General features: G+C 36.6%; 1 protein-coding gene across 6 annotated transcripts in view; it reads right to left on the bottom strand.

The window, feature by feature from the left end:
• The window catches only part of MARK1 (microtubule affinity regulating kinase 1), a 141,325-nt gene that overhangs the window by 56,146 nt on the left and 72,452 nt on the right, over nucleotides 1–12,727 (bottom strand). For all 6 annotated transcript variants that reach the window (XM_060298766.1, XM_060298814.1, XM_030868341.2 and 3 more), the window contains exons 2-3: nucleotides 9,712–9,915; nucleotides 8,398–8,451 (exon numbers count right to left, since the gene is read on the bottom strand). In XM_060298766.1, coding sequence (XP_060154749.1) covers nucleotides 8,398–8,451; nucleotides 9,712–9,915 — 258 coding nt within the window. The remainder of the gene's footprint in view (nucleotides 1–8,397; nucleotides 8,452–9,711; nucleotides 9,916–12,727) is intronic.

Genomic DNA, 12,727 nt, shown 5'->3' with positions numbered 1-12,727 from the left:
TTTCAAACTACTGTTTCAATTTTGCTGTCAGCTGAAAATTAAGGCCAGAGTTTGTTAAGATTGTGTGTTGAATTAAAGAAGTTAAGTGCGGAGAGAAGGCTTGAGATGGGTCTTCTATGACTAAATGGCAGGGACTTCACTGTTTGGACTTTGTGACAGCTGTTCTAGTTGTTCAGAGGCCTCTATTGTTTCCTCCTTGGTTCTTGGCTTTGTTCTAGATAACTGAAGTTAGTGAACAATCCTCAGTTCTGTGGACAGGTATTTACTTTCCAGTTCAGTCCTTCCTAGTTAAAGCTTAGGGTCAGGATTAGGCAAACTCCATTAGTGTTAATCAATACATATTTGCCTTAATTATTTCTTCTCTCAACTACTCTGTTCCTTCCTACCTCTTCCATTCCTTCTGCCTACTATTACTTTTTTTTTTGATGGTGGAAAAATCTGTTCTATTTAGAAGCAGTCAAGTGGACATGGCTTAGACAATCCCCATTCTATTTACTCTCAAAGCAGCACAGCCAGGGGCCGAACACCTATCATCCTCTCTCTACCAGCCCTGCTCACCATGCTGCCCTTGGACTCATCAGTGTCACAGGACTTCTTCACTACTTCCTTGATCTTGAGGCAGATGGGGAACAACTCTGTGGCCACGGGGAGCTTGACAAAGGCTGTGGTCAAGCTTGTTCCCCCCAGGAGAGCTCTTCCAGGCTGTCATCAAAGTCATAGTAGACTGAGCTCATAAAAAGAGGGTGACGTTTGTTTGTGCCTTTTAACACAACCTTTTTTGGCCTTTCAAGTACTTTGCTCTGATTTGGGTTTGAGGAGGGGCAGAAGGCCTTCTTTACCTTCACCGTAAACTCTGTAAAAATTCGATCTATATCTCCAACAGCAGTTTACTGGCCTATTAATGTGGAGTGTGGGTGCTGTGCTGTACCCTGCAGGTGACGTTCAGCTCCAAGAGATAGTGAGGACCTTGTCTAGACTTTGTCTCGGAGACGCCAGTCATGGAGCTATACTAACAGAATCTTATAGATTAAACTCTCAGCTTTTTAATTTCTAGGATCACCATTTCACTCCTCCTTTACCTGAGACATCATATTGGGACATCAAAATATTTTATAAAGTTATTGCTAGTACCAGTATAACAGCTTAGGCTAATTTCTTAAGTTCTTCCCATGAAACAGTAGTTCAGAAAAAGAAATCTGAACATAATTAAATTCATATATATTGATGATTTCTACCTAAAAAAATGATTGTTTAGTATTACTTCCAAACTTGACAACTTATAGCCAGTTATTCATTGCAAAATAATAGGCTGTGGTGTGCCACTTTGCCAAAATTTGTCTTCGTACATGAATTATAAGATTCTTATTTCTCATGAACTGGTACCAAGTTTATAGTACTAGAGTCTTTCCCAAGGCCTTGTACAACTCTGGGCTCAAGTTGGTGCTAAGTAAATAAAATTGTTTGAGATACCAAATCAAATAATTTCAGAGAGAAGATACTAAACATAAAAGAGATTAAGTTTGAAAAGCTGTCCAATCTCACTATAAAGAAATCATGGAAATTAAAACAAGATGCCATTTTGCTTCTATAAGGTTGGCAAAAATTAAGAAATCTGATAATACAAAGTGCTGACAAGAATGTGAAGCAAAAGTAAATCGCATACAGTGTTAGCAGAAGTAGAAATGGATGCAGCCACTTTGAAGAGCAATTTGACATTATTTAATACAGTTGGGGATATGCATGCCCTTCAACCTTATTCTACTTGGAGAGATATACTCTTCTATACATCTTCACAAAAAGATATACATAATAAGAATCATTGCAGCATTGTCTGTAACAGCAAAACCAAAAAGCTAACTGGAAAAAAAAACCCACTAAAACAACAGGAACAATCTAAATATAAACTAACAGAAATGAACTAAGTGTAGTAGATGTCTATTAATAAAAAAATGGGTAAACTGTGGCTTATTTGTACAATGGCATATAATAATAGTGAAAATAAATGAACTAGACTATATAGACTAACATGACTAAAACTGTAAGACAATGCTAAATGAAAAAAGCAAGTTGCAGAAGAATAGAAAGTTTAAAAATAAATAATACATAGTATTTTATGTACAGATACACATGTGAAATTAAAAAAAAAAATGGGACTAAGACCAAATTCAGAATAGTAGTTATTTCTAGGTAGAAAAATACAGGAATAGAACCAAGAAATGGCACACAGGACTTCAACTGCATCTCTTGTAAAAAAAATGATTAGAAATGAAAACTTTTAGTCCAATAAATAAATATCATGAGAAAGCAAGTTTTTAAAATGGGAAAGATGTTTTGAAGTCTCCATCCAAAAATTAAAAATAGACTAGTGTACTGTATCAACAAACTGAACTTAGAAAAAACAGGAGTGTGACTCAAAATAACTAAATGCAAATATGATTTTTAAAAGAGCCAGATATTCAGTCTAAAATTCATAGGTGATTTAAAGATTTCTAGCTTCCTCCATTTCCAAGAGAAAATTCTTCCATATTTATTTCAGAAAATATTATATACTTTCTTGAGAATACAGAAATAGATGTACACTTTACAGCCAAAAAAGACCAAGCAATTAAAACAGGTCTTCAGAATCAGAGCCAGAATACAAGAATCCAAAGCAAAACGCAGGGACTTCCCTGGCAATCCGAGGTTAAGAATCCGTGCTTCCACTTCAGGGGACACAGGTTCGATCCCTGGTAGGGGAACTAAGATCCTGCATGCCACGTGATAGGGTCAAAAAAAAAAAGCAAAATCCAAACAGTACTACTCAAACCAAAACAAATAAAAACTAAAGTGATTATTTATGAAGATTGTTTATAAATAATTCTTGGTTATGAGTGCTTAATTTTATGAAGCGCAGGGGGATTTAACACTGTTGTTGAGACAGGAAGCTTTCCCTGAAGGAATGACTCTAAGGCTGAAATGTGAGAAATGAGTAAGAATTAAGTGAAGAGGGAGTGATAAAAGATTATGCATAGGGTGGGGTGAAAAGCTGCAAAGGCCTGGTAGCTAGAATAAAGGGTAGAAATAGGAGCAGATAAAAGAAAATCAGTGAAGTTGGAGGAGTAGGGGATGAGGAGAGCAAGGAGAAGCTGGGGAGAGCTGGTGGACCATGGGGTAGAGGAAGAAAGTAGGGCCTGTACACCATGTTAATGAATTTGATTTCTAGGCTACAAAAAACAGGGAAAGCCAACTAAAAGCTTAAATAGAAGGATGACATAATCAGACATATTTTGCATCCTTGATGACTTTTTAAACTGTGTGTGTGCATCCCTGTGTGTGTGTGTGCGCACACGCACGCACACATGCAGGGATGCAAAGTGCAGAAAGACGGGTTAGAAGGCTACTGGGGTAGTCCAAGGGAGAGATAATAGTAGTGCTGTCTAGAGGATCATGACGGAAAAAGACAAAAGCAAACATTCTCAAAAGATATGTAAGAAATAAAATCAGCACAACTCAAGGTCAGACTAGATGGTGAGAAGGAAGGAGAGGGAGGGGTCAAGGATAACTCCGAGGTTTCTGACTTGCACAACTTGGGGACAGTGTCATTCACTGAGAGAGGACACTGGAAGGGCACTAGGTGGGCAATGTACCAAGCAGGGGGGGTGGAGATCATGAGTTCAGTTTTGGACATAATAAGTTTGGGTTATCTTTGAGGGATTACAAGCAAACGTAGGGGAGGTCTGAGTTGAAGATATAAATTTGTGAGTTTGCCTACCGGTGGTAATTTAAACCAGAGTTACCCTTGAGACAGCCTAGGAAGAGAGAATACAGAAAGAGAAGTCCTAGGACCATGTCTTGTGAAACTCTTAACACTGAGTGGCCCACAAAAAGGACAATGAGTCCACTTAAAGGAAACAGAAAAGGAGGGGCCAAAAATGCAGAGGAAAACATAAGGAGAAATATAATCTTCTTTCAATAAATACTTGTTAGATTAAGAATTAATTAATGAACACATGTACTGGGCTCCACGACGTGTAGCTTGAACCACAAGACAGTTTCCATTTCTAGTTTTACTTTTTTTTTTTTTTTACTTTTTATTTCTATTAAATTAAAAAAAATCCTAAGTCACAATCATTGATTGGGGGAAGGAACAAAGCATTGGGTGATGTGTCAGAGACTTTCAGATTAATTACTGGATCCAACCTTACAAAAGCATTTCTCCAAGAAGACTATGCCCGGCTCTCAGACAAATTCTAGGCTGCTGATCTAATCACACTAAAAGGTTAGAAGACTGGAAGTTTCAAGTTGAGAGCTAATAACAATGGTTTCTTAATATACTCTTTGGATATGCTTGCGTTGGAAGGTATTCTTCATATTTGGATGTAACATTTGTATGTTAAACTTGCCCAATAATATGTCATTGAACCCTTTGTCCAATAACTAATGATGGCTAAAACAGGGTTTAGAAAAGTCAGATTTTTGGTCAGTGAACTGCTTGAAATACAGTTTGGTCTTTCCAGAAAATCTGGTTATCTTATCTTCAACATTTAAACTGTTGCTATTTTAGCTAGACATTAACATTACTGATATCACCTTTTAAAAGAAACTTGTTTGAACAACTTCTCCCTCAAATCCATTGTATTTCAGTGTGAAAGATATACTTCCCACCAATTCTTCACACTGTATGCTAAAGAAACATCTTTCAATAGCCAAGATTTTATGATAGTCCCTGTTTTCAGTATTCCTTTAAAACCAAATCAAGATCAGAGGTTATGTTACTGACCACAGATGTCATGGAGAATGAAGCAATGAGTGACTGGGCATTAGGTATGATCTTATTTATTCACATAGCAGAATCACTCCTTGCAGTATATATATTAAAATTTTCAGTAATGATTCAAAGACAACTTCTGCAGTCTACAACCCAGCTCACTAAATGCTAACCCCTTCTCTTTTCACTTAGGTTTTCACTGATCCACAAAAGAATTGGTCAAGACTTTCCTTCAAATGATCCACACACATAAAAAGAACTGTATGGAAGAAGTACTCAGCACGTAAGTGGTTTTGTGCAGCTACAAAGTGAAATATGCTATCAATATCAAGCACACATATGTGAGAGTAACTGGTATTTCAACCTATGTCCAACAGAGAGATCTGTTAAGGAATATTGCCGAGAAGCTTCTGCTTTCTCCTTGATCAAAAATATTTGTCAATAATTATACGATTTCTTTTACAAGTTTGGTTTCTTGATAATTCGCTAAAAGAAATGTAATTTTGAATTGCTTCAATGGTTGTCCTCTGCTCTACCTTTAGTGACCAAATTCATCAACATAATAAAGATTATTTTGCAGATGTTTTGGAAAACTTAACTAGCTTACCAGAGAGGTCTCTGGGCTTTATCTGAAAACTCACTAAAGTATAAATGGCTTAGGTCACCATTTGACAGCGTTTTACACAACAGATAACACACTAGACACTAGCAGTAAATGGATCGTTCACTTAAGCCTAATTTCCAGATGTCGGTTATTGAAAATTTTTTACACTTGCCCTGCTTGTGCAAAATCACTGTCACAAGGATTTTCATTCTTTTTAACTGGGATGCAGCACTCCTCTTTATTATTTAATGAGTTGTAGTAGTCTTGTTTCTGTTTTCATTACAGGTTTTACTATTCAGCAAATCACTTCTGAACCACCGCACTATTTTTGTGAATTTGAAATACAATGCAACACAGTAAAATAGAAAATGCAAATTAACAAGCAATACACAGAAGACAGATAAACTGCACCCTGGTGACTGCGATCTGAGACAAGCTAACACAAACTCTGTCATCTGTGTATAAACTAATGTGTCCCAGTTTCAAACTTGGTGGAATTTCAGAGGAAACGATAACTATTCTTACATTTCAAGTATGTGAACTAGGAATAAAACTGCTTCATCATTCTGCTTTTCCTCCAACAGTAACAGGTTGCTTAAAAGATCCCCAGGAATCACGAGTATAGTTCATAGACCCTAGCCTAAAAAACCACTAATGTATGAGGTGGGAGTCATGCTCCAAAGAGGAAGAAGGAAATATAGCACGTACGTCAAATAGTTCTTAAACTATGAAAACTTATTAAACTGTATTCCATTAATTTAAAATATGTAATACAAATAATAGGAGCATATTACGTGAAGAATGTTGAAGCCAAAGATGCTTAACAATTCCAAAGACCGAACTGTCTTTAAGAACTTTATATTTTAGAAGTTTGGAACAGTTGGGGTATCAAATTTAGATTACTTTTATCTACCATTGATGTTGACAAAGGAAATTAATATTTCCTATAAATACGTTATACACAAAAGAGAGTAAAGGAGGGGAACCAGCTTAAATTCAGACCAAGTCCAGAACAAGATTTAACCAAACACTTTTGGGTTGAGATTAAAATGAATCCTTACTGTAAATGTATGTGCTGCCATTATCTGCCTTTTAACAAGCACACCTAAGACATGGAGAGCCATTTTGCTATTTTTTACCTATAGGACTTGACTGTCAATGCTAAGGAAAAAGAAATGATTACTTTTAATTCCGTTGTTTACATTTTCATTTTTTAGATATGACTGACTGGGAGATGCTCCCAGCATTCAATGCGTAAGGCCAAATGTTGAACGTTCTACAATGCACGAAAACTAAGCAAGCCTCGATCCGTTTTTTCCCAAACCTTTCAACAAAAAGCCAATCTATGAACACAAATAAAAATTATTTTGAAAACAACAAAATGCACACAGTGTATTGGCTACATTTAGCAAATTTCAATCTTTCCTTTGCTTTTATTTTTACAGATTAAAGAAAACAAAATTGCCACCATTTTTTATATGCCTGTTTGGAAAAGCAACAATTTATCAGCAAGATTAGCAGAATTTATAATAGAAATTACATCAACAAGTATATTTTTAATCTGAATAACAGTCCACCTTCATGTCTGCATGTCCACATGTTTCAATAAGCGTGACTTTGGTTCTACAACCTTCTCTGGTCCCCCCTGGGAAAGACAGAGCGGGGGTCACATTACTGTGCCTCCAACGAGCACAACAGGCCTGGACTAGTTCTAAATGTCACTTAAAATCGGTTAATTTACCAGAGTAACCCACAGATTAACCTAGGAAAAGTGACAAGGCTAGGTGGGCCATGGACTGGGCCACTGGGCTGGTATGCAGTCTGCATTGTAAAAGGATTCCCAGGAGAAGGGCAGGCAAAACTCTGCCCCACTGTGGCTCTAGTCCAGGAAAACACAGCATCTTTGGATAACTCGTCTGCCCAGGGAGGATGCCTTTTTATAACGCATACCACTAAATCATGATTAGCTGAAAGATGGGTGCTGGAAGTTTCTCCCAAAAATCATCCAATAAAGTATATTATCTCATACTCAGAGAGAAAAAAAATCCAGCAAACCTTTCATGTTCTCACAGATGAGAAATACTAATGCTATGAAAAATTATATTGGTTGTCAAATTTAAAAGGAATCTCATTAAGTACAAAGACAGATGTCTAAGTAGAAATATATAAAATAAACTGAGTTATCTGGCACTGAGACAAGTGGAAAGTCTTGATATCACAGACCCAAATTTTTAATTTAATGGTAGAATCACAGCAGGTGTAGTTAAACATACTACACTAAAATTTTCTTATAAAATTCTGTTTTAGAAATCCAGAGTTATTTACATCACACTTACATATGTGACCACGATCCCATTATATTCTAATTAAAATCATAATGTACTTTATATATATATTATACATAAATATTATATAGTGAGCTATATACAAACATATATGACATAAATGTTAAAATATCTGCTTCATTTTTAAAGTACTAGTATGTGTATCTGAGAAAATTTTCCCACATAAATAACTAATGAAGCAACATGAAACAGCTTTACCAGGTCAATTCCCATCCTAACTGCTTTTTTTGGTCCCTCTTCTGCTTTATATTTTCACCCTTTGAAGAAATGGTCGTATCTTTTATTGTAAGTTAGTTGAAAGACTAGTTCTTGTGAAAGAAGGAAGAAAAGCAAGTGAAGCGATAAAAGGAAACCCACCTATGGACAACAGTATCTCATGAGTTGATTTTTAATGAAGCAGAATCCTTACTACTTCAAAATATTTGATATGAAAAATTTTATTTTACTGAATTAAAAGACATAAGTTCCTCTGATATGGTACATGCATTTGAGTAGCAGATATTTTTCAAAAACACTTGATAAACATTTTAAAAATATTATTAAATGTAAATATTATGTTTTATATCAAATCTTTTCTTCATATATGGATGAAATGTAGTATTGTACCTAACAGGAAGTTTAGAATAACTGACTTTACAGAGTATCATATATTAATTAATAAACTCGTATTCTAATTACTTACTATTAAAATAATTAAATACCTTTTGTAGACTGGTAGGATTTAGCTGAGTTTTGTCTATTATTTTCACAGCAACCTAAAAAAAAGAGAATCATTAAAATATATTTGAGAATACATATCTTAATGAATAAAATTTATAAGGAAAACATCTTTTGTTTCATCCCTAACTAGATATAATTTAGCTGTATTTGGTGTTCACATAATTGGATGGTAAAGTTTTGATAATTAGGCAGCCTTAGAATATATTCTATTGACCCAAGTCTTTAACCTATTTGATTCTGAGTCAGTGAAATTACACCTTTGTTAAAGTCATTCCAGGTTTCCCCTTTTAAAGTAAAAGTCATCTGTATCTTCTTCTTTTACTCATGATCTTGATAAGTTACAATTCTCAGAGGGGAGAGGCTTATAAACTTTTAGTGAGTTAAGTATTATGTGGGTAGAAAGATTGGACACCCTAACTTCCTTACAGCAAACTAACAGAATGGATTTAAATGTCCTCTAAGTCTCTGTCTAATACAGCCTGTGTCCCAACAGCTCCTGGGGTCAAAATGGTCAGAGAGGACTAAGTTTAACCGTATGTGACAATAATATTATGTATAGAACAAAATGGAAACTTAACAAAAACATTTTATGACAGATTTTTCATAATGTCCTAACTGGATCCAGTAAACATTATATAATATAGAGTGTTAGATGTTTAACTATTTTTAGTCTTTATTATATGTTATTAAATATATTAATTATTATTTTAAAAACAAATTTTGCTATATAAATACATCTGATTTGAAACACATGGGATTTTAGAAACCCGATTCTCTTATTATCTGAGAAAAACATCTGTATAACACTTGCTCAATGTGGTTTCTAAATAGATAAAAATTAGTGGGTGACTTTCTATACATTTATACCTAATTTACCTCAAGCAGTAATTTAAAAAAAAATTTTATTGAGGTAACAGTGGTTTATAACACTATATAAGTTTCACATGTACAACCTCATTTTCTGCTCCTGTATTCACTGCAGCTTAAGCAGTAATTAAGAAGAAGTTATCCTAGCCCTGTTCATGGGGTCAGGTAAAAATCAGAAATTTTTACAGAAGCCATATAATGAAAGACAGAAGTCTGAGCAAACCTCATCTGCAGCACATCTGATTTATGAGATGCTAATACATAAGGACAATTCTTCTGTGCCATGTATAGATAACTCTATCTACATACATTCCATTCACACATATCCTGCAACTGGTACTTATTCCCAGAATCAGCTGTAGGAAAGCTTTTGTAACTAGATTCTGGAGAGGTCTAAGTAAATATTAAAAGGAATCATGAAAACTTACCTCTCTACTAGTTAGAACATGTCTTGCCAATTTCACTTTGGCAAAATTTCCCTTCCCTATTGTTTTTTGTAAACGGTAATTTCCAATGTGAGGCTGTTCGTCTGTTGCTGACGTAATGGAGTTTCTACACCGAGGGATGTTCTGTCTGCTACTTGATTTGGTCGGCTGGATATGGGGTTCAGTATATCCATCCACAGATGTATGCTGAGGAAAAGGTTACAAGGTTTCACGGTTAATTAAACTACATGATAAAAGGATCGTTTAAAAAACTACAAACAATTTTCATCAGTAATTCATCTCCAATGAAAACAGATTGTACTACACGATTTAAAAACATTTTGAGCATTCCGTTCATAATTTCTACTTGACTTTAGCTCCCTTTGCCAGTGGGAATATAACCATTTAAAATGAAATGTTCTGCATAGCTTTAGGTATATGCTTTTGATTTAAAACAAATACAACTGGTTAGATAGCCAGGAGCCCCAAAGACCATTACTCCTGAAAGGGTGTTACCCCTGTGGGTTGAGAGGACAACACAATCCAAGATTGCTTCATTAAAATGGCAGAACGTCTTCAATGCCAAGGCAAACAACCTCCTGAGTATGGCTCTGTTTCTCTAAACCAGCCCAAGTACTTGTCAGGTTCACTCTTTCATTTGCTGGGCATATAACTTGGCCAGCTGACCTAGCAGCTTCCCACTGTAGGTACACCTCTAATCAATTCCTGCCCAGTCCCCTCACCACCTCACCATGCCCAAGCAGGAGCTATCTACAGCCCGGCCTGAATCCAGTACCTAACATCCACTGCATTCCTCTTCAGTGCCCTTCTCAAGGCAGAGATGTCACTTTGTCTCCTAGTCTCACGATAGCCCACCATCGCATTGAGTAGCTGACTCTGTTCCCCTGCAGGCTCAGCACCTCAAGTCCCAGGTAAAGCTGCCTGAGGAACCCTGTTTCCCCAGCTCTGATTGTTCCTGCTCTTGTCTAGTTTTGTCTGCATTCTGACATAAATAAAATTTCTCTCTCTTTTTGTGAAAACATAGAATGTAACATCTTTATCTAACTGGCATCTTAACAATAGCCGAAGATGAGTAGAACAAATTAGCAAAAGAAGGGGATAATTTTTATTTGCAAAGTAACTAATTCAGACATACATTGTCCCATCTACACCACCAAAAGCTTGTCTAAAAAATTCTGATCAGAAATTTCTTAAAGGCAACTTCGAAGACGACTCCATTTACGAACCTCACGCAAAGCATGACTCACGGTCGTTTCTCTACTTGTTATTACTTTCTGATTTTTTTAAAAACTCAGCTCAGGGTTAAAGGATTTTTTGTGTTTTACACACACTTGCAGCCTGCAGCCTCAGTCTGAGTTAGTGTCCTTCTGGTGTATTTCCACAGCAAACTGTACTTCCATGGATCTCAGCGTCCATTCCACTGCACTGTCATTACACATTCACTTCTTTGTCCCAGCCACCCTACCACGAGGAATCTGAGGGCAGGGACGTTTTCTTTTTACCTTTATATACTCACCACATTGCAGAGTGCCAGATACATAGGAAGGATTCAATAAATCAATAGTTCTCAAAGTGTTGTCCCTGGACCACTACCATCAGCATCATCTGGGAACATGTTAGAAATGCAAATTCCCTGACCCTATTCCACACCTACTGAATAAGAAACTCTGGCAGTGGAATCCAGCAATCAGTGTTTTAACAAGTCCTCCAGGTGATTCTGATGCAGGCCAAAGTTTGAAAACTACTGCAGTAAATAATGCAAGAAGGTGGTAAATACAAAGTTATTCATTGGCTCTCAGAGACTTTTCTATTATCCGAGCATAAACAAGAGATTTTAACTATAATCAATTTCTAACAGTTAACAGATTGCTATAATATTTCCTACAAAAAATACTTCTCTACCTGAACTTGTTCTGTAAGGACTGTGGATTTGTCTAACACTCAAAATCTAATCTCCTTCTCAACAAAGCTTTCTATGCCTTTTCATAAAGCAGAGTTGATTATCCCTCTCTTCTGTTGCTATCTTTATATCTAGTAAAAACTTCTGTTACTGAACTATCACACCACCTTTTAAGTCCTGTCCATGGTCTGTTTTCACTGTTAGACCTAAAGCTCCTTAAGCCCCAGAAGTTAATATGGTGTTAGGCACAAAAAAGACACTAAATACATACTAAGTTGAAGAAATTTAGGGTCCTTGTGCTCCTGACACCTATACTCAGAACGACTTCTGAGGAATGATGATTTCCTTGCTGTCCAGGTCTTTGATGCGTGTAACAGCAGGATGAGTTAAAATATCTGAGTTGTAACCCAGCTCCCAATGCTGGCTGCAGAGCATATCCTCAAATAAACCAAACTATGACAGACTGAATTATTAGCTCCAAATTTTCACAATCTTTGCCAGGTAACTTTCCAATGTTCTCCCACTGAGGACAGGGTATGGTTCTCACTCTTTGGGCATCCAGTCATGTGATTTGCTTTGGCCAACAGAATGAGTTCAGAGTGGGGCTTCCCTGGTGGCGCAGTGGTTCGAGGGTCTACCTGCCGATGCAGGGGACACAGGTTCGTGCCCCGGTCTGGGAAGGTCCCACGTGCCGCGGAGCGGCTGGGCCCGTGAGCCATGGCCGCTGAGCCTGGGTGTCCGGAGCCTGTACTCCGCAACGGGAGACGCCACAACAGTGAGAGGCCCGCGTACCGCAAAACAAAACAAAACAAAAATATATATATATATGATTTCCTAACTTTCAACATTAAGCATGACCATTTTAAGAGCCAATCAACTTACACAGAATGCATTTATATGAGTCTTAAATTAGAAATTAAAATAGAATATATAGCACATGTTTTATATTATATAATTCTAATTATAAAACACCCACCCAAACAAACATTCCTCCCCTCAAACCCTCATCTTTCCTTTGGACTGCCACAGCACCACTCAGGAGCAGAATCTTTCCTTGAAGAAACTTTGTGAAGGGTAACTTGGGATAACTGATCTCAC

This window comes from Globicephala melas, chromosome 1, assembly GCF_963455315.2.
Source record: "Globicephala melas chromosome 1, mGloMel1.2, whole genome shotgun sequence".
Lineage (NCBI taxonomy): Eukaryota > Metazoa > Chordata > Mammalia > Artiodactyla > Delphinidae > Globicephala > Globicephala melas.
This window is presented reverse-complemented; position numbering and strand designations above follow the sequence as displayed.